This window comes from Pan paniscus, chromosome 23 (genome assembly GCF_029289425.2).
Source record: "Pan paniscus chromosome 23, NHGRI_mPanPan1-v2.0_pri, whole genome shotgun sequence".
Taxonomy (NCBI): Eukaryota; Metazoa; Chordata; class Mammalia; order Primates; family Hominidae; genus Pan; species Pan paniscus.
Window position 1 is genome coordinate 28,538,902 of NC_085927.1, and position 25,209 is coordinate 28,564,110.

The following is a 25,209-nucleotide window of genomic DNA, read 5'->3' on the forward strand; positions in this document are numbered from 1 at the left end:
CAGCAGAGGCCTCTACCTGGGGGCCCCTTCCTGGGCTGTGTGCCCAGCCCACCACCCCTCCCCCTGCATGGAGACTGGGACCCTCCAGCCTTTCCTGCCCCAGCCCTGGTCCCAGGATGCTGTCACTGCCATCTGTACAGGGGCCCCCATCCAAGCCCCAGGGCATGAGGACCACATCCAGCCTGCTTTGTGGGGCTGGGGGCTGGAGAGCACGGGAGAAGGCCCGGAGTGCAAGTATGCGCCTGCCGCAGCCTGGTCAGTGTCCTGTGGGAACCACTAGGAGGAGCCTGATGCAGGTCACTGGGATAGAGGACTCAGGGTGGCAGGAATGGCCTGAGGAGGAGCCCTGCGGGGAGGCGTGCCAGGCCCACCTGGGGAGCTTGGCCTCTGCATCTGCATGAGTCCCCTCCGTGCTGGCCTGGGCCCATGGGCCCTGCAGGGTCCTTGTGGAGTCAGGGTTGGGGGTGTCCAGCACCCTGGGTGGCCAGGTCTGTGCAGGGCCTGGCCCCCAGGAACAGATGATGCTGGAAGCCAGAGTTTGGGATGAGACTTCTCTGACCCTGTCTGAGCCACTCCCTCTTTGTTGCCCAGAGCTGACCCTGTGTGAGGGCAAAGGGCTCTCAGCTGCAGGAACAGTGGTTTATTGACCAGGCAGGCCTCCCCAGCCCGGCCACTGCTCCCCGAGGGGCTCGGGCTGTGTGGGCTGGCCTTGGCAGAAGGTGGACAATCCTCTAGGTCCAAGGACATGGGGGTCACAGAGGTGGGGGCCTTGGGCCCACACATCCGAGGAAAGTTCCTAACAGTTACCAGCGGCTATCCCAGGCAGGTATCAGGGTCAGCCCACACCTGAGTGCCCCCACCATTGGCAGGGCTGGGAGGCACCTGACTCCACCTCCAGCAGCTCTGCAAGTGTGGGGTGAAAAAAGGTGAATCTGTGTGAGGATGGGGTTGGCTGCAGTTGTGGTGATGGCCTGGGTGGGGGCCGGGGGTGCTGGAGGCTGAGGGTGGGCTGGCGGGTGCTAGGCAGGGCGATGGAAGAGGCTGCCAGTTCGGAGCCGCCTCAAGAGCTCCAGCCACAGCAGCTGCCGCTCCCGATGGGTGCCCTTCATGAGGCTGCTGTTCTCCAGGGCACGGCGGGACAAGTAGGGCAGCACCTCCATCACGGGGCCATAGGGCACGTACTTGTACACGGGGTAGCCGGCCTGGCCTGCATGGGGGCAGATACACCATGAGGCCCAGGCCCAGCACCGTACCCCATCGCACCAGGGAGGGCCCCACTCACCCAGCGGGAAGCTGATCTGGTCACACATGCCTAGCAGCTGTCCAAAGTACACCTGGTGGTCAGCAGGATGCAGGCCCAGCTCCTCCATCCTGTGCAGGTGAAGCCAGGAACTGAGGGCCAGTTCCAGGACACTGTCCCCGGTGCAGGGATACAGAGCTCCTGTCCCAGCTCTGAGCCTGTCCTGCCACCCCAGGTGCCCCATCTGCACTCTCCAGACTTCATCCCCTGCAAGGTGGGGCTGGGGTATGGGCTCTGCCTGGCCCTGCCCCAGTGAGGCCTCTTCCCAGCAGGACTCTGCTGGGCTGCCCTACTCTTCTCCCTGGGGAGGCCTCAGCCCTTAGCCAACAAGGCCTCCCACCTGCTTTCCCTCCCCTCTCCTCTCCCACCTCTCCTCTAGCTCCCTTCTTGGAGGTGCAGCCCTTCCTCGGGCCCTGACCCACCCAGCAGCCTGCCCCACAGGGCAGAGAAGCTCCTCAGCTCTCCTGCCATCCCTTCCTCAAGCCCCTCCAGGGTTCTGTGGTATGACTGGTCTCCGGCCCCTGCCGTCGCCCTCTGTGGGCTGCTGCTCTGCCCCATCCCCACAGCTGCTGTGTCCCACACAGCTGCCACCAGCCCCCGAGTCCTCGGAAGGCGGCTGCTCTGAATCGAGATGTGTTCCAAATGTCAAATACACACAGGATTTAGGAGACTTTCTAGAAAAATAATGCACAGTGCCGCGTTGCTTTTCTAAAAGCAACTGGAATACAATTTGAAGTAATATTTTGAATATTTTGGGTTAATTAAAATTATTCTTGAAATTCATTTTATCTTTTTCCTTTAACGTAGCTACTAAATTTAAAATTACAGATGTGGCTTGCATTATATATCTATTAGCACTGCTCAGATATTGGGGTGGGGCCCTCAACTCTGTCCTGTCTTCACACCACCCCTTATAGCATCTTACAAAGATTCTCAGGGTCTGAAATATCCATGCAGTGACAGTTCTCAAGTTTCATCTCCAGCTTACTATATGCAGGTATCCTGGCTTAGCTGATCTGCACAGCACTGGGGTCCCCACCCTGGGGCGAGTTCCGCCTGCTGCTCACGCATCACCCGGGACCACCCAGTCTAAAGCAGGCACCCATCTCTGCCACATCGCCCTGGTCTCCATCTTGTGTCTTCCTCAACCCCAGGACATGAACTCGAGAGCCGGGCTGCCACTGCTGGCTGCCCCCTCCCCTGCTGGTGTGCACAGCCTCTGCCATGTGACTGCGGCTCCTCCCAGCGCAGGACAGTGGCTCACTCCACCTGGCATCTGGGCTTGGCCTCGTGAGGCACTTTGGCCAGCAGGGAGGTACCAAAGGTGACACAAGCAGAGGCTTGCCCTCTCCAGGCCTTCTGAAAGCCTGAGCCCACCACGTGCCCAAGCCTGGGCTGGCCTGTGGGATGCTGGACCCGGGATGCAGTCTCCTTTACTGCCCCAGCCATGAATGAGCTCATTAGGCCCTACCGGCCCCACATCACAGACGCAGGAGGGACACAGGCACAGCCAGCAGCAGAAGCATCAGCTGAGCCAGCCCACCCCTGGCCTACAGAACATGCCACTGTTCCAGCCTCTAAGTTTGGGGCTGGTTTGTTCCTTGGCCAAAGCCAACTCAGATTGTTTGAGGGTGGGTGGTGTGGCAGTCTGGGCCCAGCACAGGACAGAGCAGCTGCCATAGTCTAGAACCACTTACCCATGGGAGGGGACCCCAGCTCCCCAGAGCTCCCCAGCCACCCACAGCAGGGGCAGAGCTGAAGCCTGCAGGGGTCCAGCCTCTCAGGCAGGGATGTGAGCATGGTACTGGGGGAGCCCGGTACAGGGCCCTTGGGGCCAAGAGGAGAGAGCCCGGCTGCCACTCAGGGGAGGGGGAAGCTGTGTCCACTGGGGAAGCCACTGCCACAGCAAGATAGTAGGGACAGACAGGTGCCGGGCGGAAGCTGGAGAGAGGAAGCCCTGCTGAGGGCAGGCTGTCCTTTCGGAGTTGGATGGTGATGTGTCTAGTCAGGCTGTGAGTCCACCAGCATTGAGAGTCCACCCAGAGGCTGGGAGTCCTGATGACAAGCTGAGAGCACCCCTCACCAGCTCCCGAGTGCTGGGCAGTGCTGGCCACCAGGCCTGTGCGTGTGGAGAAAGTGAGTCTGTCCAGCTCCCGAGTGCTGGGCACTGCTGGCCACCAGGCCTGTGCGTGTGGAGAAAGTGAGTCTGTCCAGCTCCCGAGTGCTGGGCACGGCTGGCCACCAGGCCTGTGCGTGTGGAGAAAGTGAGTCTGTCCAGCTCCCGAGTGCTGGGCACTGCTGGCCACCAGGCCTGTGCGTGTGGAGAAAGTGAGTCTGTCCAGCTCCCGAGTGCTGGGCACTGCTGGCCACCAGGCCTGTGCGTGTGGAGAAAGTGAGTCTGTCCAGCTCCCGAGTGCTGGGCACTGCTGGCCACCAGGCCTGTGCGTGTGGAGAAAGTGAGTCTGTCCAGCTCCCGAGTGCTGGGCACTGCTGGCCACCAGGCCTGTGCGTGTGGAGAAAGTGAGTCTGTCCAGCTCCCGAGTGCTGGGCACTGCTGGCCACCAGGCCTGTGCGTGTGGAGAAAGTGAGTCTGTCCAGCTCCCGAGTGCTGGGCACTGCTGGCCACCAGGCCTGTGCGTGTGGAGAAAGTGAGTCTGTCCAGCTCCCGAGTGCTGGGCACTGCTGGCCACCAGGCCTGTGCGTGTGGAGAAAGTGAGTCTGTCCAGCTCCCGAGTGCTGGGCATTGCTGGCCACCAGGCCTGTGCGTGTGGAGAAAGTGAGTCTGTCCCATCACCGACACATCTATGACAATTAGCAGAGGGTCAGGGCACAAAAATGGGTGTGCTGCAATTTCAGGCCATGAAAAGGCAGCAGCATCATGAACAAAGGCTGAATGTGGGCATCACTGAATGATTTCAGAGCCGTGAGTCAGCTCCCCGAGCAGCACCAGGATGTGTCCTGTTGGCTGCAGCCCTGGCCCCAAGCCTGGCCTTGTGGCTTCACAGCTTCTTGGGGAGCCCCCTCGTGCCACAAGCCCTGGATCTGGGGCACCCTGCCCTGCTGAGAGTGGAGCTCCTGCTCAGCTCCTAGGAAGGCGAGAGCCAACGAGGCCACTGCCCAGGCCCCCGAGGGTTCTAGGGGGTCCCATCCCTGGGAAGGCGGAATCTGGGAGGGGAGGGGGACCTAGGACCCCATTGTGTGCACAGCTTGGGCTAAGGCATGAGATAAGACCAGGGTGACAGTACAGGAGTATCCAAGAACTGACTTCACCTAACTTCTGCATTTGACTTGTTAGAATTCTACCGAAGTTGTGCTCCACGGGACAAATATTTAAAGAGAAAACAAACCGTTACATTCCAGATGTAGTTAAAATGTTAAGGGAACTGCTTATAAATGAGGCAGCACTGTGGAGGCCTCCTGAGGGACTGGGCTCCAACACTGCATTTGTACCTTTCAGGAGCCATCCGAATACCCTGATGAAATTTAGTTTTTTAATTGTGAAGTTTAATAAGTCAGATGTTAATTTTTAAAAGTCTGGGTACAGTGGCTGATGCTTGTAATCCCAGCACTTTGGGAGGCCAAGAAGGGAGGATCACTTGAGGCCAGGAGTTTGAGACCAGTCTGGCCAACACGGTGAAACCCTGTCTCTGCTAAAAATACAAAACATTAGCCAGGCATGGTGGCACATGCCTGTAATCCCAGCTACTTGGGAGGCTGAGGCATGAAGAATTGCTTGAACTTGGGAAGCGGAGGTTGCAGTGAGCTGAGACCACGCCACTGCACTCCAGCATAGGTGACAGAGCGAGATTCTATCTAAAAAAAAAAGTTAATTTTAAAAACCAACGTAACTGCAAAGAGCCATTGTGCTCTCACAGTCCGATGTCCAGAATGCCAGCGGGCCTGGGCCTGCCCACTGAAGCCACCCTCCAGCTCATTTCACCAGCCTTTCCCCACAAATGCCCAACCACCCAGCAGGTCGCTCTGCCCACCCTGAGCTCTGCACTGCTGCCACCTCTCCCCAGCCGGAGGAGACAACGGCTCAGGTTGGGGTTTCGGTGCAGGGTGGGGCACACCTACCTGTGCAGTGCGAAGCGCACTGTGTCCTCATTGTGGGAGGCCACCATCACCTTGGCCTTGGCGTTGTGCTTCAGCTCCTCCAGCATGTAGTCCAGGCACCTGTGGAGAGTGCCATGTGAGCCCAGTTCCAGGCCTGTGGCTGCCTGCACCTCTCATTACCAGCTGCACAGAGAGGAGGCCGAGGGCAGACCCAGATCCATCCAGTGAGCTGGCTCTTTCCAAGGGTATCCACAGGATCAGGAGGAACAGGAGCAGCATCTGCCCCTCCCAGCACCTCATGAAAAAGAAAGACCAGCAACCAAGCAAAAGCGATGTCTGGGACCAGACAATTCACGCAGAACCAGCTGGGGGGGCAGAGTCCCTGCATCAAACGTGCTGTGACTCTGGGGACCAGCCCAAACATGCCCATGAGCCTCATGACAGACACAGCTTTGCGTCTGGGGAGGGATTGTACAGTGCACCCTTGGCCCTGCAAGGAAATAAAAGGGAAGCAGGTCCCTGTAGGGCACAGTGGGGGTGGGCATCCCGGTGCACCAGGAAACCCGAGCAGTACGGCCCTCCTGCAGCGAGGACACTCAGCAGGCTTGACCACGCGCACATTTTCTCTGACCCAGCAAGTCCATTTCCAGCAACCTAGGACAGCTGCATCCTCAGACACAAAACCCCTGACAGCCCGTGTGTACCACAGAGGGTGACGGTATGTCCAGCGAGTCCGTTACAATAACCAGACTAAAAACCAATAAGATCAAAGATGCTGGACACATAGCCCCGGGCACTCCATGCTGGCTGTTGACAGCACCACTCTGCAAGCCCACACAAGAGGACCCAGATGGAACGCGAAATGAAAAACACATCAGGCAGAGGACACGCTACAACGCAAACAACAATGGCGGAGATGTGTGCGCTGTGGCACGACATGCACAGCGGCTGCAGGAGGGGAGCCAACCAGGAGACACTTGGGGTCTCTCTGAATTTGCAGCATGCACACACGCCTCTAAGAGGAAAAGCCCATGGTTGGCCAGCCTGTGCTACATGAAAAGATCACCAAGAAACTAGAGCAGTAAAAGCAGGTGCAGAACAGCTGATGGGCGATCCCACTGTGTGAACTGAAAAGCAAACAGGCTGAGCCTGCAGGGTGGGGCGGACCGGGTGTTCATGCACATCTCTGGATCTAAGTGTCTGCAGGAGCAAGCTCAGGGAACTGTGGCCAGTTTTGCTTTGTTCAATAGGCTTTTCTATATTTATAAAAGAATAACCTTAATGCTTTTGAAAAAGTAACACATGACATAAAAGCTGAGGAAATACCAGTTCTGACCTGGGGACACATGTGCTGACAAGTTCAGTCTCCAAGCCTCTCCCTCAGGCCTGGTTTCTTGGCGCCCTGCCCTGAGAAGACAGAGGGGTGGGAGAGCTGCGCACCTGTGGTACATGGCGTTGGTGGCCTCGTACGTGGGGTTGATGGGGTCCTCATAGCCGATCTCTGCCGCACGGGCTCGCTCCTGGGCCAGGTATGCGCCCCGCACCAGCTTAGCCCCAAAACACCAGCCCTCACGGCGAGCCAGCTCCACGTCCAGGGTCACATTGTCATAGGCATCCTGTGGGGCCAGGGCCAAAAGTCACAGGGAGCCTGGGCAAGCCCAAGTGACAGCAGGATGGGGCCTTCCTGGGCCCAGGTGCAGTCACCAGGGCTGGGCAGCAGCTGCCTGGGGAGGTGCAGCTCAGGGCACCTGGAGCAGGTGTGGGTGAGGATGGTTCTCCAACCTCTGTCTCCAAGGAGCAATGGCAGTGGGGACATCTGCACCTTCCTCTGTGGCCTGTGGACAGCCCTGTGGGTGCAGCCCAGGTGCCAGCAGCCATCATGTGCTCCAGACTCCCAGGCCGACCAGGAGGGGTGCATACTGCATGCTCCTGCCTGGACCCCTCCCCATGCCACCCTGTGTCCTCTGGGCACCCGGCTCACCCCTGAGAGCTCTGGACCTGCTAACATCCCTGAGCAGTTTGGGGCCCAAAGGCTAGGGTGGGCTCCCTGAATACATGTGACATCCTGGGTGAGTCTTTCCGGGGAGGGCCCAAAGCTTTCAGGAGGCTCTTAGGGGCGCTGAACTGAAAACACGCTGGAGGAAATGGTCATGTGATGCCTTCCAAGTTTGGGGTGTCGGGTACATCTAGTGGACCCTCATAAAGATCGCTGTCTTCCTCTTGCTCCTTAGACACTCTTGGCTGGTTCTGAGAACCAGGGGAGAGGCTGCGGGCAGCGGGCCTTTCTTGCTACTCTGAGGCAGTCACCCTGGCCTCAGCCTCCTCTGCAGGCCTGGCTGTGACCACCATCTAAGGGGCTCTTTCCTGGACCCTGGGGCCCGCTGGGTGAGCTGTGCTGCAGAAGACCCCAACAACCCCTTGGGGGCACGGCCCACTCCCTCCTCCATCCCGTGAGCTCCCTGGTGGGTGCTAAGTATAAAACCAGGCAAATGCCAGGGAGCTCAGATGAGAGGGGCCCCTCCTGTGGGGTCTCCAAGCCCCAAGGCAGGCAGGGAGCGGCTGAGCGGGGGCTTGCCTTGAGGTAGCACTGGTATGTGTTGAAGATGAGCGGCTTCTCCACATTGAACTTCCGCTGCATCTCCAGCGTCAGGCGGCTGATGGCCGGCTGGAAGTAGGTCTGCTCGGCATCCACCATCAGCCGTACGCCCATCTCTGTGGCTTTCTGAGAGGCGCAGGGGGTGGGAGAGTGGGAGCAACTGTTGCTCAAGTGAGGCAGGTGCCCTCTTCTGCATGAGTCCCGGGTCCCCAAGGCCCCAGCCCTCTGCCCGAGCGGGACAGCTCACCTTGGCCAGGACATCCATCCGCTGTAGCATCCTCGTCATCTGTAGCTCCTCCTCCTCAGTGAACCGGGACAGCAGGGGCTCCAGCTGTCCTGTCTGGGGGTGCAACATGCGGTCAGGCCACAGCAAGGGCTGGAAAGTGCCACCCTGAGGCCCAGGCTAAACCTCTCTCAGTGTTCCCAGCCCACGGGAACCCTCTCATGCAGGGCTGGGAGGGAGGGCCACCTGGACAAGCAGCACAGTGCCCCTGAACCTCCAACGCAGCCAGTGCACTGCCCTATGCGGGGCCTAGGGGTACCATGAGGGAGCTCAGTGCCCATGTCAGTGGGCCCCAGGCTCAGTCCAGGCCTGCACTCCGAAGTGTGTACTCCCCAGTTCCCACAGAGGCCCCACCGTTGTGGGAGAGCCCCCTGCAGCTCCCATGTGACATTGAACAAGTGAACACTGATCACCCAATCGTCAAACAGAAGGGCTCCGCCCGGAGCAGGCAGAGGGCCCAGGAGGAAGACCCCTGGCTACAGGCAGACAGGGCAGTTGTGCAGCACATGCTGACACGTAGCCAGGGACCAGGGCAACCACCAGGATGAGGCCTTCAAGGAGCTGGTGCTCAGAGGCCGTGGGGACCCATCCCGCAGGCCCTCCCGCTCACCCCTTTGCTGGCCCCAGCAGCCTTGCCTCACTGGGCACAAACAGTACCACTCTATCCCTTGCTACACCATGCTAAAGTCTCCAACAGCTGGTGGCCTTGGTGCACAGCCACACTGTACGCACTGTGCCCCGAGGCTCTGGGTCGGGGGTTCTAAGTTTGAGGCTGGGCCCTTAGTGGACTGGGGCTAGATGTGTCATGGAAAGCTGCCTCTGCAGGATGTTTTCTGAAGGTGCTTCTGTTCTTTCTTCGAATTCCAGTTTAAGCTGTGGTTTCAAGCAGTCTGCCAGGTCCTGGGCCCCCCTCCCACAGGCAGATGAGTCTCATTCCTCTCCCCACTGTATACAGGCTGGCCTGGTGACATGCTTCTAACAAACAGAACTTGCCAGAAAAGACACCGTGTGACTTCTGAGGCGAGGCAGGAAAAGGTCACCCAGCTTCTGCCTGCTTTCACGTCTTAGGGGACACTGGCCCTTAGAGCCCAGCTGCCATGTTGGGAAAAAGCCCAAGCCACAGCCAGCACCAACTCCCAGACATGTGAGTGGGCGCCTCCCCCAGGTCCCAGCACCACCACTCTGTGAGTACAGCTACCCAGGAGACCCCAGGGGAGGACTGCCCAGCTGAGCCCTGTCAACCCCAGAACCATAAGGCAGAAGCAGAGTGGCTGCTGCCGTTTCAGGCCTCTGAAGTTTGGGGTGACCTGATGCACAAGACAGATGACTTGGGGAAGGCCCCCAGACCCCCTCTCCTTGTGGTGTCTTAAGGCTCCGTGTGGGTCTCTGTCCCGCCAAGCACTCTGTGGACACTAGTGGGTTTGTCTTCTTCCCCCTGGACCATAGGGGGTCTGTGGGGCCATAGTGTGCAGTGATCTTGGTCATGTTAAGTTCCCAGGATAGGCAACAAGAGACACACGTGGCAGGCTGAATTCCCTTCTTAGCGCAGCGCCCTGCTGAGCTGGGCCTCACTGGGGAGCGGAGGTGTTACCTGTGCGTTGGGGACTACCAGGTGCTTGGACAGCTTGGTCCTGCTGTCGATGAGGCTGCTCCAGTCCAGCAGGTCCATGGTGCTGAGGGAGGAGGCGCATCAGCAGAGGGGGCACCCCCACCTGTGGGTGCTAGGGTCGGGTGGGGGATCGAGGCCCAAACCTGTCCGTTCACCACCCACCACAAAACCTACCTCGGTGTTCAGTTTTAAAAGATAGAGGAAATATAAATATTGTTTTCTGTTTAAAAATTTAAAACCAGTGGCGTGCGGTGGCTCAAACTTATAATCCCAGCACTTTGGGAGGCTACAGCGGGCAGGCCACTTGAGCCCAGGGGTTTGAAGCCAGCCTGGGCAACATGGTGAGACCTGGTCTCTATAAAAAATAAATTAATTAAAAAAATTTAAAACCAAAACACAAACAGTCCTGCATCTAGGCGGATCTGAAAACACTGAGTACCCTAGGGCTGTTTTGGGCTTGTGGACGGGCCGAGCACAGGCAGCCAGGCAGGAGGCGGACACAGCTCTGGGGGGCCAGGGAGGACACAGTGGGCAAGGCTGACAGTGTGTGAGGGGATGGCTCACTACTGCACCACCCCAGTCACCTCCCCACTTCAACTGGAGGCTCCTGGTGACCTGGGTCCCAGCCCCTGGCTCCAAGGATGGGGCATGGGGCTCTGATCCTTCACCTGCCAGCGTGGACTCCAGGGAGGGCTGAGAGTGCCACCTTTGCTCTAGACCCAGATAATTCTATAAAGAGCCCTCTATGGGGTCTGTGCTGGCCCTGTGTCTCCCCTGCCCAGCCCAGCCCCAGCCTCAGGGACTCCTGAAGCCATCAAGTCCTGCTGTGTGAAAAGCAGTTCCTTCAGCACTGTCATCCCAGGGCCCACCCTCTCAGGCAGGGCAGCCAGGACTGGGAGACGTCACTGGGGCTTGGCTGGAACCATGGCTGATGCTCGTGTCCTCTCAGCCTGGGGGCTGCTCTCACCCAGACACTCCCAGGGTCTCTGCCGTGAACCAGTCCTCAATCTCAGCCCTGGATGCGATGCCCATCTTTGCGACACTTTCCTTGAGAAGTGAGAAGGCCTGGATCAGCCCCATTCACTCATATTTTATCCTTCCCCCCACCCATTGGCCTCTGGTGCTGTTTCTGGCTTTATTACATCGTTAGTAAGAACAGGATCCATGTCTGGTTTGTTTCTACTGCATAGACAGGTCTATTCCCACCCCGCTGCTGATGCACGCCCACGCCCTGCAGGGCTGGGTCTCCAGCCCTCCTGCCAGCATCTCCCCTCTCTGTTCAGAGTCCCTCCGACCTCCTCCTCCCCACCAGGCCAACCCCAGCAGCTGCAGAGTGAGCCATGTGCCCTGGGTGAGTTCCCAAAACCACCTCCGACCACTGCCCACCATGCCCTGTGTGACCCCACGGTGCCCACCCCTCACAAGCCACGGGAGTAGGGAAGGGGAAGGCTGCCCCACCTGCAGCACCGCCACCTCCAGCTTGGTGTCCATGGCAGCCAGGCCCGCCTGCCCTTGCTCCACAGCCATTTGGTGAAAGAAGCACCTCCACTTGGCCAGCACCTCTGAGAACTGCAGCTGCAACCCAGGCCTGAATGCCATCTGCACACGCCCCTGCCCAACCCAGTCCCCCACACAGCCCCTGTGGCCAGCTCAGGCCTCTAAGGCATGGGCACCTGTGTTTTTGGTGGATGCCCACAGCTGCCCTGAGATCTCGCACAGCACCAGACTCTGCAGGTGGAAGGTTCTAGCACTTACCAGAAACTGGGGTCTCCCCAGTGCCGTGAGCTTAATGGCTATGAAGCCGTCATCGCTGACTCTACCTGTCAGAAGCCACAGGAAAAGCCATGACAGCCCTGAGAGGTGCATGGAGGCAGCGCAGGGTGGGACAGGGAGGGCCAGGGCCTGGCCAGCCCACAGCAGACTCCTGACCCCACCCCACCCCGCCCATGAAGTCCTTGCACATGGCGCTCTGGAGGCCCTGTAGAGATGAGAGGGGGCTCCGTGGTGGGGTTTGTGTTTCCATGCAGGTGTGGGACAGCAGTGAGCACAGGAGCTGCCTGTCCCCTGCCAAGCAGCCCCCACAGACTCCCTGCCTCGGTTTCCTCCCCTGTGCCACCAGCACCATAGGCTGCTCACACGTGGGTCACAGGACCCAGAAATACCGAGCGTGGCTAAGACAGAGACACCCCAGCAAGGTCCCCTTGCTCAGGCCTCTGCCCCAGAGCCCGAGCCTCTCAGGAACCTCTGACGCAAGCGCAGGCTCCTGCCCCCGTGCAGCCAGCCCGCAGTCCCACCCTGTCCTCCAGGCCAGCCCTCCTGCAGCATTCTTGCCCCTGACACTTCTTTCCAAGCAACAACCAGAAATGTTCCTTTAAAGTGAAAGCAGATCTTACCATCTCATCTTGTTTCACACCACCCCAATGCAGGGCCTTCCCCTTCCACCTGCCCTGGGAGAACAGGCAATGGACGAGGAGAAGACGCCCCTCACCCTGATGGCCCAGCATTCAGCTGGCCACTCTGACCCCCAGCCCCCGTCAGGAGGCGGCTTCCAAGCACTGCTCAGAAGTGCCAGGTGCAGTGGCATGCACCTATAATCCCAGCACTTTGGGAGGCCAAAGTGTAAGGTTCGCTTGAGGCCAGGAGTTTGAGACCAGCCTGGGCAACATGGTGAAACACCATCTCTACAAAAAATATGAAAATTAGCTGGGTGTGGTAGTGTGTGCCTGTAATCCCAGCACTTTGGGAGGCCAAGGTGGAGGGATCACTTGAGCCCAGGAGTTCCAGGCCAACCAGGGCAACATAGTGAGACCTCATTTTTTTTTTTCTTTTGAGATGGAGTCTCGCTCTGTCGCCCAGGCTGGAGTGCAGTGGCGCGATCTTGGCTCACTGCAACCTCCGCCTCCTGGATTCAAGTGATTCTTCTGTCTCAGCCTCCCAAGTAGCTGGCATTACAAGCGCCTGCTGCCACGCCCGGCTAATTTTTTGTATTTTAGTAGAGACGGGGTTTCACCATGTTGCCCAGGCTGGTCTTGAACTGAGCTCAGGCAATCCACCCGCCTTGGCCTCCCAAATTGCTGGGATTAGAGGGGTGAGCACTCCAGCCTGGGTGACAGAGCAAGATCCAGTCTCATTTGAAGCAAACAAACAAAAACATAAACAGGCCTGGGACCCGCTGCCCCTGACGGAGGGCTGCTGGGGCCAGCATGGGGCTGTGCAGGTCGGATGTTTCTAACACTGAAGGACACTGGGCCTTGCTGACCTCTGGCTTCTCCAGCCCTGGAAGCACCTGCTGCCCCCACCGCTGGCCCCCAGAGGCTGTGTCAGGGAAGGACAGAAGATGCGGCACCAGCTCCCTGAATGGAACCTCCACCCTGGGCTAAGTGTGGCTTGGCAGCTGACATGGACCAACTTCCTGCAGCTCCCGGTCCTGGCCCTGAGCCAGGGAGAAGGGTGGGGGGCATGAGGCGGGATCAGGGAACAGGGAGCTGGGGCAGGAGAGGAGATGCCTTCTGGGAGGCAGTGGGGCCCCTCAGGAAGGGGCTGAACAGTGAGGGACCCAAGTGTGATCAGAACCCAGCCCTCTGGCTCCTGCCCCAGCTTAGTGTTCACCCACCGGCACCTCCATGAGCCCAGGGGTCCGCTCAGGCTGGGACATGGCAGGGGTATAGCCAGCAAAGAGGGGGCCCCACCTGAGGCTTCGATGCAGCGCAAGAATGTCTCCATGTGGCTGTCGCACTTGGCCTCATTGGCGTAGAAGTAGGTGCGGGCACTGATGACACCATTCCTGCGGTCCCCGAAGGCCCGGTGGGCCTGGTATTGCTTGTCCCGCTTACTCGTGCCTGGAATAGCGAATGCACGGCCTGAGCACAGCTCCAAACACCCACCCCCAGCACCCACACACCAATACCCCAGGGCCCCTGCCCTCAGGAGGGCTCCAAGCGTAGTGGCCTTGCCAGCCTGGCCCTGGCACTGCACTGCCCCATGGTTCCCATCCCCAAGCCCACCCTCCTGTCTACACCGCGGCTCTTCCACCTGGAGTGCTGCATCCCCCTGGCTAAGCCTCCTCATGAGGCCAGGACGGCAGTCTCCTTAACAAAGACCTGGGTCCACCAGGAGGCCATGAGAAAGGAGCAGGGCGTCTCCCCAGACACTTGCGAGTATGTCAGAGCCCAGAGCGACAGGGCAGGTGCCCTGGACATAGGGAGGAGCCTGGGCTCCGAGGTCACCCCAAGGCCCACTTGTGCCCCAGCCTAGACTCTCTTGAGCCACCAAGGGGTGTGCGGAGTCGGGAGGGAGTCTGTTCCTGCACGGCAGCCTCTCACTCACCACTGCCATCCCTCTCCGCAGCTGAGGTGCAGGACCTGTGGGAAGGAGGGGGAGAGCAAAGGTCAGGGTCACACCACCTGAGCCTCAGGTGACAGGCACGTTCCCACTGAGGCTGCACGGAGGGCCCCACCACAACCCCGGTGGAGGGTAGATTCCAAGGTGCAGCCCCAGCCCCACCCCTAGCCCGGGGTGGAACACTTGGGCCTGGGAGGGGCAGCAGTTTATGGGGCTGCTGTGTCCCAAGGGCTCAGGAAGCCCGGGGCTCCTTGTGGGTGGAGAAATCAGAACGATATTCCTGAGCTCTCAGAACAGCCCAGGGCTTGCAGCAGGTTCTCAAATAAAGGTAGTTACCTGGTTCCAAGACAGAGCCAGTCAGGGCTGAGAGGAACGGAGGCGGGAAGGCACCAGCACACAGAGGTCCCCAAATCCCCAGCGAGGCCCCCTTACTCAGGCCTCCGCCCCAGAGCCAGGGTCTCCCAGGCAGCTCTGATGCAAGCACAGGCTCCTGCCCCCGCACAGCCAGCCCTGCAGTCCCGCCCTGTCCTCCAGGCCGGCCCTCCTGTAGCATTCTTGTCCCTGACACTTCTTTTCCAAGCAACAACCAGAAATGTTCCTTTAAAGTGAAAGCAGATCTTACCATCTCATCTTGTTTCACGCCACCCCCCACCCAGGGTTCCCATCATTTCCTAGTAATGCCCAAAGTCCTGGGCCCCTGGCTTGGGCACCTCAAGACCAGTGAGGCCAGGATGCAGGCTGTCCCCCGCTAGGCTGGCCACACTCTGCTCAGCCAAGCCCCTGTCCTTCTTACAGGTGCCTCTCCATCCCCGCCTGGCCAGCACCCCCATTCCCCCTGGCCCCTCCCTTCTCTAGGGTACCTGGCTCCCCTCCCCCACCAGCCCTGCACCCCTGCCAGAGCCTCCTCTTCCTCCTCCTCCTCCCCACAGCCACAATCTGCTTCTGGCACTTGGTTTCAGTGCTGTGTCATCCAGGCTAGCAAGAGTTGCTGCGGCCATTAAGTCTACTGTGACAAAGCGACCATGGTCTCCCTGGCCCCCGGAGCAGCTCTGAGGGTCACCTGACTTTATATTCAAACCCTGATCAAGTCAGTGACCATGGAGAGAGCTCGGCTTCATGACCAACAGCACCCAGAGCCTTCCCGAAGCTCCCCAGAGGCGCTCGGACCCTCAGGGGCAGCTCTGCCCACACTCACAGGAAAGGAGAGGGTCCCCCTCAGATGCCGGGAAGGGGAAAGGCAGAGCAGTGGTCAGTGAGCCGCATTCCAGAGGCCTCCATGTCAAGGGGCCTCAGCTGCCCACTTTCCACCTGGCTGCTCAAGGAGCAAGCCCTGGGCCAGGAGCCCCCACCAGGAGGCCTTCCCTCCCACCCACTCCTGGGCAGCCCCACATGGGCCAGGGACTCCACATGTGCTGCCAGGGCCCCTGAGGCTGCAGCCCAGTGATGGGAGCTGGCAGGCAGATATGCTCTGGCCACCTTATGCTGACAGAGATGTGACAGAAGAGGGTGGAATGTCACCATGTGACTAGGGAACAGGCAGGCAGCACGTGAACCCCTGCCTGAGACAGGGAGCTCCTGGGCCCCTGGCTTGGGCACCTCAAGACCAGTCATGAGGTCAGCCCTAGGACCTTCACGCCAAGGCTTGGGTACAGCCAGGAAAAGCCATCCCCAAGGGGGACTCACTGTCTATGTTAAGGCCGGGGCGGCAGCCAGGGCCCTGCCCAGGGCAGAAACCCTCATGGCAAGTAACAGCAGACAGTGGGGACAGGGCCTCAGGGGCCTCCATGACCCTGAAGAGAAGGTCCCATCCTGAAACCGCACAGCCCACAGTTTGGATAACACGGGACTTAACCACAAAGGTGTCTGCCTGTGAGGCAGCCCACCTTCATGAAACAGGATCATTATCTGACAGGTCCCCAGGCAGATGAGTTCCCGCTCAGCATTCCCACAGCTGCTGTGTTCATCCTCTGAGGTGGGCCTGGCAGGAGAGGCTGGGGAAGCCAGGGCTGCTCCCTCTCCTGCTCTGACACACTCAGAGGCAGAACACCATAGGCTACCGCTGCTCCTCTCCGTGAACCTCCAGAGCACAGACCAGGCTGACACAGCCAAGCAGTGGCCAAGATGACCACACGGCACGTGCAGTGGCCAGAGGGGCAGCCAGGTCTCAGAGTGGATGGCTATGCAGCAAGGACAGGGCCACACTCTCCAACAGGCATCATGGATAAGTCACAAGGAGACACAAATGGTGGTTCCCAGGCAGGTCAGGGGTCCTATTTCCACTGGAGAAGAGGAAGAAAGCACCCTGGGAGCAGCTGATTCAGAACTGCGGGTGCCACACAGGAAATCTGGCTTTCGCCACCTGGGACGTTGCCACGTCCTGGCTCAAGGCACCACAGGGAAGAGGGGGGCACATGGCACTGGCAGCTGTGGGGTGTTAGAGGAGGAAGGGTGAACCAGTGGATGTGGGGCCCTGATCAGGGTGGGGACCACATCCCAATGCCTCCTTAAAGCCGGGACCTGCCTCGTGCTCCCCCAGTCCCACCCCTCATCATGCCCAGGGCATAGTCTGTTGAAGGGCACATGATCGCACACATGGGCACGACCCGGGACAACAGAGGAGGGAAGAGCGACAAGGGGACATAGGGCAGAGGAAGACAAGCACGTGTCCCCAGGGGGTCTTCAGAGACAGCAGGAAGACCCTGACCACCCCCTCAGCCTCCACCTCAGCTCTGGGTGGCTGTCCCTGGGGACGTGATGCCTATTGAAACAAGCAGAGCATGGGGGTCCACACCCCGCCCTTGTCCAACTCTCTCCTGGAGGGAAGCCTGGCAAGCCGCTTCCTACCTGTACCCCCCTCCCCAGCTCCCCAACCCCCTGCCTCCCCAGCCCCTCGCTCAGGACACTCACTGCACACATATCCTGCCTCCAGCCAGCCCTGGGCCTGCACAGCCAGACCAATGCCCCCATCCACCCCCTAGGTGTTCCCTCACAGCCCAATCATCAGGAAGATGCCTTGGCCCCTTCCCCATCCCCAAGCCCTCAGCCTGCTTGGGGGATCCCTGGGACTCCTCTCCTGGGGTTGGGTGGGGCCCTGGCCTCTGGGAAGCATGGTCCCCCTCCTCCTCTGGGTGGGCATTGCCCTCCTGCACCTCCAGGCTCCCACCTCCTCTTTCTTTCTCGGGAGCACTGCTGGGACTCACTTTGCCATGCACTCAGACGCCTCCATCCTCCCTGGGCCTCTCACGGCCAGCACCACTTGCCATGGCCTTAATTTGGGGCGGTGGCCTCAGTGTCTCTCCCCAGAGTAGAGCCCATGGCCCTTGTGACAGGAGGGTAGGTTAGGAAGGCAGATCTCTAAGCAGTTCCCTGCACTAGGGTCTGCGTGACTGGTCACTCCTGGCCAAGCAGGCCATGCTGCAGTGTGGACATCAGACCAGTGCTTGCAGACCCAGCCCTACCCCCATGGCTCAGGCCCCTCTGAAAGCACAAAGCAGCTGAGCTCGGTAGGTGTCCTCAGCATGCACCCCTGTGAGGACAGGAGGGAACCCTGTTCACTTCCCAGAGCTGGAGCAGGACCCCTGCAGACAGCAGCCACCAGCAGCAAGACAGGTGAATCCCTTGCAGGGCAAGGGACTCAAGCTCCTAAGGACACAGGTGCCCAGCCCCCTGGCAGAGTGCAGGCCAGTCCACCTCCAGACACTCAGCCTGCAGGGCAGGGAGGAAGCCAGGCAGGACCACCCTGGGAAAGGAGTCTTTTCATACCAGAGGCGCCTGAGAGGAAAATCCCATTGTGAAACCAAGTCCCCACCCAGACTCCTTCTGAGAACACACAGGCCATTGGTTATTCAACAGGCAGCTCAGCAAAGGCTGCAGCCAAGAGCTCAGGCAGCTGCGAGGCCCACGGGGCCTGCTAGGAACACAGTGGGGTGCTGGGGCTGGAGTACCCCACCTTCAAAACAGCCAATCGCAAGGCAGGGGCTGGGCTCCCCTGGCCAATCCTCTCCAGGCAGCTGGCAGCCGACATGCTGAGGCAAGCCTCAGACATTCCGTTCCCAGGGCTGGAGGCCTCATGTGACTGCCTTTCCCTCCCCTTCCCAGGCCAGCCACCAGGGGAGGGGCAGGAACAATCACCAAGGCCTGACCAGGTCCACAGAGGGACTGTCCCAAGCCTTATGTGGGTCAGGCCCGGCTGCTGTCAGGGTGCAGGGGACCCAAATACATAGGAAGACATAGGGAGATCCCATCTTTACAAAAAAAAATTAAAACTTAGCCAGGTATGGTGGTGCGTGCCTGTGGTCCCAGCTACTTAGGGGGCTCAGATGGGAGGATCACTTGAGCCCAGAAGGTTGGCTGCAATGAACAGTGGCACCACTGCACTCCAGCCTGGGCAACAGAGCAAGACCCTACTTTTTAAAAACTGGTTGAAAGAAATCAAAACAAGAATAATATTTTGTGACACAAGAAAATTATATGAAATTCTAATTACTATGGCCCTACTGAGGCAGAGTGAAGCCATTGTGGCAGGGAGGGTGTGGCTCGACTGAGAGTCTGTGCTACCTGGCTGTTTACACAAACTTGCTGACCTGATGGAGGAGGCTCTGCTACAGCCTCTCTTTTGCAGGGATTCCTGACCCGCAGGCAGGTCCCACTGCCCGACCCTTGCCTGGCCTCAGCCTGCCCTGCAGTTGTGGAACCTCCCAGGCCTGGCCCCTGCCCCATTGTCAGTGGAGAAGGGAATTGAAGCCAGGAGCAGTGTAGCAGGCCGGCCTGGAGTCAGCTCCTGGAGGCCACTAACCTGATACAGGGCCCCTTCCCTGGGCAGTGAGTGTAGAGGGCAGTTGGTACCACCCTGACCCGCCCTCCTGGGCAGGACATCAGGACAGAACAACAAGACCACGTTTCCCTCCACTTCCTGGAGCAGTCCCTGGCTCATGGGAGATCCAGGCGAGACCAACCATTCTTTGCAGAGTGCTTGGTTCATATGCTGGTGCCTGTGCCCCTCTAGGCGGTGGACTAGATAGGGCCAAGGGCCATTCTGTACTCTGCTTCCTCAGGCCTCACGCACACCAGGCCTCCCATGAAAGCCCAGAGCTGTCCACCGCATGAAACAAAAATGCAAGAACTCCAGGCAGAGCCCAGGAGGGTCATCGGTAGTTGGGCTGACCAAGCTCTCCTAGCCTTGGCCTCTGCCCAGCTGAGGCTGAAGCCCAGCAGCTGGACACATCCCACCTGCTCCCACTGGGTGCTCCAGGGTCATGATCAGAAAGCCCGCAGACACCGGGCAGGCCTTACTCCATCTCCTTGTGCTCTGCCTCCTCGGGGCTCAGGTCCTCCTCCACTCCATAGTCCAGGATGGCACTGACACCGAAGGCCCTGTAGTGCCGAAGCAGGGGCTGGATGGACTCCTGGTCCTCCCCGGCTACAAAATGCCCATAGAAGGTCATCTTCATGAGCTTGTTGAATAGCCTCTGTCCTAGAAGTTTCCTGGAAACATACAGCAGCTGAAAGGCAAAGGGAAGCCGCTGTCCTGGGCTGCCTGAACTCTCCTTCCCCAGCAGGGCACCGCTGCTCATCCCCGACCACACTTCACCCCAGCCATGGGGCCTCGATATGGTCTCTTGGCGACTGGGCTTTCAGGGTCAATTTCATGGTGAAGACCAGCTAAAGCCACTTGCTTCTCCACCCTGTCCATCACTCCAGTTCCCATCCAGGGCAGAGAGACCACAGGAGGTGCTGCCTGCTTGGCCTGAGGACACTGTTCCCACCTGGACTCTGCCCCTTCAGGGCCCCACCCATGAGTCACTCCAGCGGCACACAGTGGGTGCCTGACCACTGCTTGGTGGATAAAAAGGAGAATGGCCAGCCTCCCTGGGGATGACAGCTGGCATTTTGAGACCATCCTCTGTATCCACACCTTGGTAGTTCTGCTGGGGAAGAGGAGGATCTAACTTGACTTTCTAGTACTTGAGTGCCCAGATTTTTCAATGTTTTGTTCCCTCTTATCCCAAGTCCCTTAAACAGTGTGACTGGCATGAGGCCAGCCCCTGAATGGACGCTAAATAACAAACGTGTGAAACTCAGGCTGAGTCTGCGCCCGGCTGGAGGGAGGCATGCCCTGGCGACAAGGACAATGAGCTAGGTGACAGTCCATAGGGGCCTGTGAGATGACTCCCACCCCAGGACCCATGCGCTCTGCAGGGTCATCTGGGGCTGACCAGCCACTCTGACAGACGCTGCCCGGGAACTGTCTGTCTCCTCCAATCATATTTCACCACGTCGCTCATTCAGATGTCCCAAGCTGCCATGCACCAAGCACCTTTTATAGACTGGAAACAACCAAAGGAAACTGACCAGGATCTCACATCCTGGTGGTAAAGGAACCCCAAAGGGGAAGGAGGGACTCTGCCTATGACTCAGGACAGGGGGATGGGGCAGTGCCTGCAGGGTAGGGCAGGGGTGTTTACTAACCCAGATCCAGGAGTGGGGCTTGCCAAGGCGAGGAGATGGCATGGACAACTGTGGGAGCTCCAGCACGGGGGACAGCCAGGGCAGAAAGGACAGGGACAACGAGAGGCTACTTGGAGAGGAGGGCCGAGTGTGATGCTCAGAAGCACACCTCCGCGTTGTGTCTGCTGCCCCTGCCGACTCAGCCCCAACACAGGAAGAGCCTGGGGTTTCTCAAACCCAATGGATACTAGAACTCCTTTTATGTGGGGAGCATCTCTTGAGACCGTAGTTTCAGGAACAACTTCTAGTCTAAGCAAAAGCATTAGCGAGTCAAACACTTACACCCAAGCCAGCCCTGAGCACCCACACGCCTGCCCACAGGCAGACATAGCCCCACAGCCTTACCCTGAACATTGGTGCCCCATGGAGACGCCTCCTGACCATCACCCCTGGGCACGCCATGGGGCAGCCCCAAGGACCAGGGTTTCCCAGGCACTCACCCCTGCCTTCCTGCAGCCTCCAAGCAGAATCTGACTTTACTGCATTTTGTTCTTTTATCAAGAGGATTAGAAACTGGAAAATGAACAGGCTGACATGTTCTCCGTCTCCCACTGAGCCTGAGCCAGGCCTCATTCCTGCTGGCAGCACCCAGGGATAGTTGGGAGAACAGGATGGGTCTGAAACATATCAAAGATCACCCAAGTGGCAGGCGGGGCAGAACTGGGGACCTGAAAACCATCACTGGGCTTATCCACATCCGCTCTGAGAGAACCATCAGAAAACAACAGGAGGGAGGGTGGGCAACTGTCTGCTGCAGGGGCCGGCACGACTGCCGCACAGGGCCACGCAGTCTCCCTCTACCTAACTGCTCGCCTCTGCACGGCCAGCACTAAATGAAGGGGCGGGAGCCCAGGCTGCACTGACTCCAGGGATGCTTATTCACAAAGATGGGGGGCTGGGGGACTGGGCCTGGGCTGAGGGTGGAAGCTCCCTGCACAGGGCTGCAGAAGCACACAGGCAGGGCTGGCAAGTTTTTTATTTATTTATTTTTAGAGGCAGGGTCTCACTCCTGGGCTCAAGCGACACTCCTATCTCGGCCTCCAGAGTAGTTGGGACTACAGGCATGCACCACCACACTCAGCTAACTTTTTTTTTTCTTTTTTTTGAGGCAGAGTTTTGCTCTTGTTGCCCAGGCTGGAGCGCAGTAGCACAATCTCGGCTCACTGCAACCTCCACCTCCCAGGTTCAAGCGATTCTCCCGCCTCAGCCTCCCAAGTAGCAGAGATTACAGGCGCACACCACCATGCCCAGCTAATTTTTATATTTTTAGTAGAGATGGGGTTTCTCCATGTTGGCCAGGCTGGTCTCGAACTCCTGACTTCAGGTGATCCACCCGCCTCGGCCACCCAAAGTGCTGGGATTACAGGCATGAGCCACCACACCTGGCCCCAGCTAACTTTTAAAAATATTTTGTAGAGACAGGGTTTCACAATGTTGCTCAGGCTGGTCTTGAACTCCTGGCCTTAAGTGATCCTCCTGCCTTGACCTCCTGAAGTGCTAGAATTACAGGCGTGAGCCACCATGCCTAGGCATGAGCCTAGGGCTGGTAATTTTAAAGCTGACTCCACAGCAAAGCAACCACTTTAACACCATCCTGGTGTCACTGATGTCCCCGCATGGCACTACCTGAGACCAGGGCAGCCCCACATCTTCTTCAGGTGAGGAGCTCCTTCAAGGATTTAGAAACCTGCATCAGTAACACATACACTTGTACCCCCTGTGAAAGACTCAACCGAATGTGTGCAGAGTAACACTTGTAGAGCCGGTTCTCTCCCCCCCCCCACCCCCCCACTCAGGGAACCACTGTCATCACGGGTCCTGTCCCTTCTGTGAGGGCGCACACCCAACCTCAGTGCTGTTGTCATGGAAATCCTGGGACTTTCCTAAACCCTCCTCAATAAGTCTGGCTTTCAGGCAAGGGTGGGCCCCACTGCTGTCCCCATCCAAGGCAGCAGCTCAAAGATCAGCTACTGCAACCTGACACGCCTGTGGCAGATGTGGCCTCACTGCCCGGGTGCCTCACAGACCTGTGCTGGCTCAGCAGAAGGAATCTCCCCACAGCCCAGAGGGTGAGGGAAGGAACTCCCCTCTGGCCTGCTCACAGGACCAGGTTCTAGTGAGCAGCTCAGAAGCCCAGGACCTCGCCTCTGCCTTCTTCCAGTGCTGAGGCTGCCGACACCCATGGGACCACTAGCAAGACAACAGTACAGACCCCACTGAGGGGCTTCCCCGGGCACAGGTGGGACCCTAGGGGAGCCTGGGAGAGGTCGCCTCTGGATGCCCTGCCTCTTCCAGGTACTCACAGCACCATCCCTGAGCCCTGGCACTTGCCGCAAGAAGGCACCCAAGGGACAGCGGAGCCGACAGTTTCCTCCCACAGTCACGGAACAGCACCTGGCATTCCCCGCAGCAGACTGGGCACCAAACCCCACACCCAGCTCTGCTGGCTTCTCTGTGCAACAACTTGTCTTGAATCTAGACAAGAAACCTTAGGGCTGTGCCTACAGAAACCTGACCTGGTGCCTTCCTAGTCCCCTCCCCATCCTGGCCACGCTTAGGGCTGTGCCTAGAGAAACCTGACCTGGTGCCTTCCTAGCCCCCTCCCCATCCCAGCCATGCTTAGGGCTGTGCCTACAGAAACCTGACCTGGTGCCTTCCTAGTCCCCGCTCCATCCCGGCCACAAGGTGGGCATGGCTTCTGCACGACTGGCCCCAGCTGCCACCTAGGATGCCCATCCTTGCCCTGGGCAGGGACCTGTGGCTGGCCACTCCCTCCCCTGGCATTCCTGTCCTGCTGCCTCCTCCTCCTATTGCAGCACCACCAGCACTGGCTTCTCTTTTGGGATGCCCCTTAGATGTGGGCACTCCCCAAAGCCTCCACATCGCCGTCCCTCACCTTGCCAGTTCCTCTACCTGGGATGTCCCTTCTCGCCCTCCTGTCTCCTTGGCCAGGGCTCTCTATGGCCAAAACTTGACCTTAAGACATCCTTGTGTGCACAAGCACAGCAATGCCCTCCCAGAGCCCTCCATCTGTCCAGTTCAGCTCCTTCTTCCTCCACCATCCTCTGCACTCCCGCCACCACGGGTCCTAGGCTGACCTTGGCGCTCCCCATGGGATTCGGGCCAACAGCATCTGACTCTGATTTCGTGAACCCCTGCCCTCACCTCGCACCCGCCGAGGCCTCACCTAAGCTCAAGTGTGGCTCGGTGCTTCTCATCTGACACCGTCCCCCGCCTTCCCCCGCCTCCTGTTGAGGCCAGGGGTGCAGCCCCCAACCTCTGTACAGTCTCACCTGAGAAATCAACACCACCAGACCCCCTGGTGCCAACAAACGGAACCTTGCAAACTCTTCCCAGGGTCACCTGGAGATAACCGTCATCTCTAGTACCCCTAGGCTGATGCGGCTAAAACAGTGTTCTGCTTGTTGCCCCCCACCACCGCCACCAAAAGCCCTGACACTTTTTAAAGTTACCATGGGTGAGTTCAAAGCTGGGCGTTTGAGGGGCTTCCCATTTTTCCCCAACAGTGTTCTCAGAGTGGCCGTGTCTGGGAAGCGGCTGGGTCCCGGGGTTTGAATTCTGGGGTCCCAGGCTATGAGCCCTACACCAGGATTCTCTTGTCTCAACATGAAGAATACTCCATTTTAAATTCCAAGTGATAACTCTGTATTCCCACAAGTGATATATATCGTAAATATTAAAATGACTATTGTTTTTAGTTGGTAGACATCGACAAATAGGAAAATTTGCGAGGTCCGAGAGGGACTGCAGGAAACGCCTCCCTTCCTGGCTTCCCTTGCTCCAGGAGATGCTTGGGAGGCACCCGTTTCAGGCCAGGAAGCTCCGTAAAGGCTCCCGGGACCGGCAGAAGCCCCCGCGCCCCCGCCTGCACCCCGCGCACCTGCTCGTGGCGCGCCAGCAGCGCGGGCCAGGCGCACAAGCGCAGCACCAGCAGGCTGCGCGCCAGCTCCCAGGTTCGCCGGCTGCGGTACGCCTCCTGCGCGTTGCCGAAGTCCACGGCGGGCACCGGCGGCCGCACTGCCCTGGCCGACCCACCTCCTGGCACGGCCGCTGGGCCCGCTGCGGGCTGCTCGCGGGAGGCCGGCGCCGTGGACAGCGGGACGAAGCGGGGAATGCAGGGGCGCAGCGCGGGCAGGGCGCGCCTCAGAGCCATGGCGGGACGGCGGTACCCGCCCGGGCCGCTTAAGTATGCGCTGTTGGTCCCGCCCCGCCCCGCCCCGCCCCGCTCGGTCCCAGAGGCCTCACCCTATATTCCTGACAAATGCCAGACAAGCGCTTAGACTTCACAAGCACCCTGGCACTTCAGCTGCATGGTGGGGACCCTCTGCCGGCAGGGCTGAGGCCAAGGCCCACTGGCTTCCCAAAGCCTCTGCTCCTGCTCGCCGTGAAGACAGCAACAGAGTGAGACCCTGTCTCAAAACAAAAATTATGTATTTTCAGATAGCTTGAAGGAGAATATTGAGTGTTCCTAATGCAAAGAAATAATAAATGTTTGA

The 25,209-nt window shown here is 59.1% G+C and overlaps 1 protein-coding gene across 3 annotated transcripts; it reads right to left on the minus strand.

Annotated features, from left to right (window-relative positions):
- Window positions 1-625: 625 nt before the first annotated feature.
- PRODH (proline dehydrogenase 1) lies at window positions 626-24,899 on the minus strand. 3 transcript variants are annotated; one of them, XM_034949295.3, is made up of 15 exons: window positions 21,133-21,200; window positions 20,654-20,936; window positions 19,478-19,686; window positions 14,171-14,205; window positions 13,534-13,683; window positions 11,600-11,664; window positions 11,303-11,419; window positions 10,812-10,891; window positions 9,827-9,908; window positions 8,200-8,292; window positions 7,932-8,078; window positions 6,797-6,972; window positions 5,378-5,476; window positions 1,283-1,371; window positions 626-1,207 (listed from the first exon to the last, which is right to left on the minus strand). In XM_034949295.3, exons 2-15 carry the CDS (start codon window positions 20,693-20,695, stop codon window positions 1,020-1,022), a joined length of 1,572 nt encoding a protein of 523 aa, XP_034805186.2. In that variant the 5' UTR covers window positions 20,696-20,936; window positions 21,133-21,200; the 3' UTR covers window positions 626-1,019. The 3 variants fall into 3 exon arrangements, with proteins under 3 accessions (XP_034805186.2, XP_034805185.3, XP_054961496.2); XM_034949294.3 differs by lacking the exons at window positions 20,654-20,936; window positions 21,133-21,200 and adding an exon at window positions 24,594-24,899; XM_055105521.2 differs by lacking the exons at window positions 626-1,207; window positions 1,283-1,371; window positions 20,654-20,936; window positions 21,133-21,200 and adding exons at window positions 4,778-5,113; window positions 24,594-24,899.
- Window positions 24,900-25,209: the final 310 nt, after the last annotated feature.

What these genes read in the sequence shown, in the direction of transcription:
- PRODH (XM_034949294.3), bottom strand. Translation starts at nt 24,866, where the DNA reads ATGGCTCTGAGGCGCGCCCTGCCCGCGCTGCGCCCCTGCATTCCCCGC. An exon ending in TGGAGGTGGCGGTGCTGCAG is followed by an intron (nt 10,892 to 11,302) that starts GTGGGGCAGCCT and finishes TCACTTCTCAAG; the next exon opens with GAAAGTGTCGCAAAGATGGG. An exon ending in CCAGATCAGCTTCCCGCTGG is followed by an intron (nt 1,208 to 1,282) that starts GTGAGTGGGGCC and finishes GCCCCCATGCAG; the next exon opens with GCCAGGCCGGCTACCCCGTG.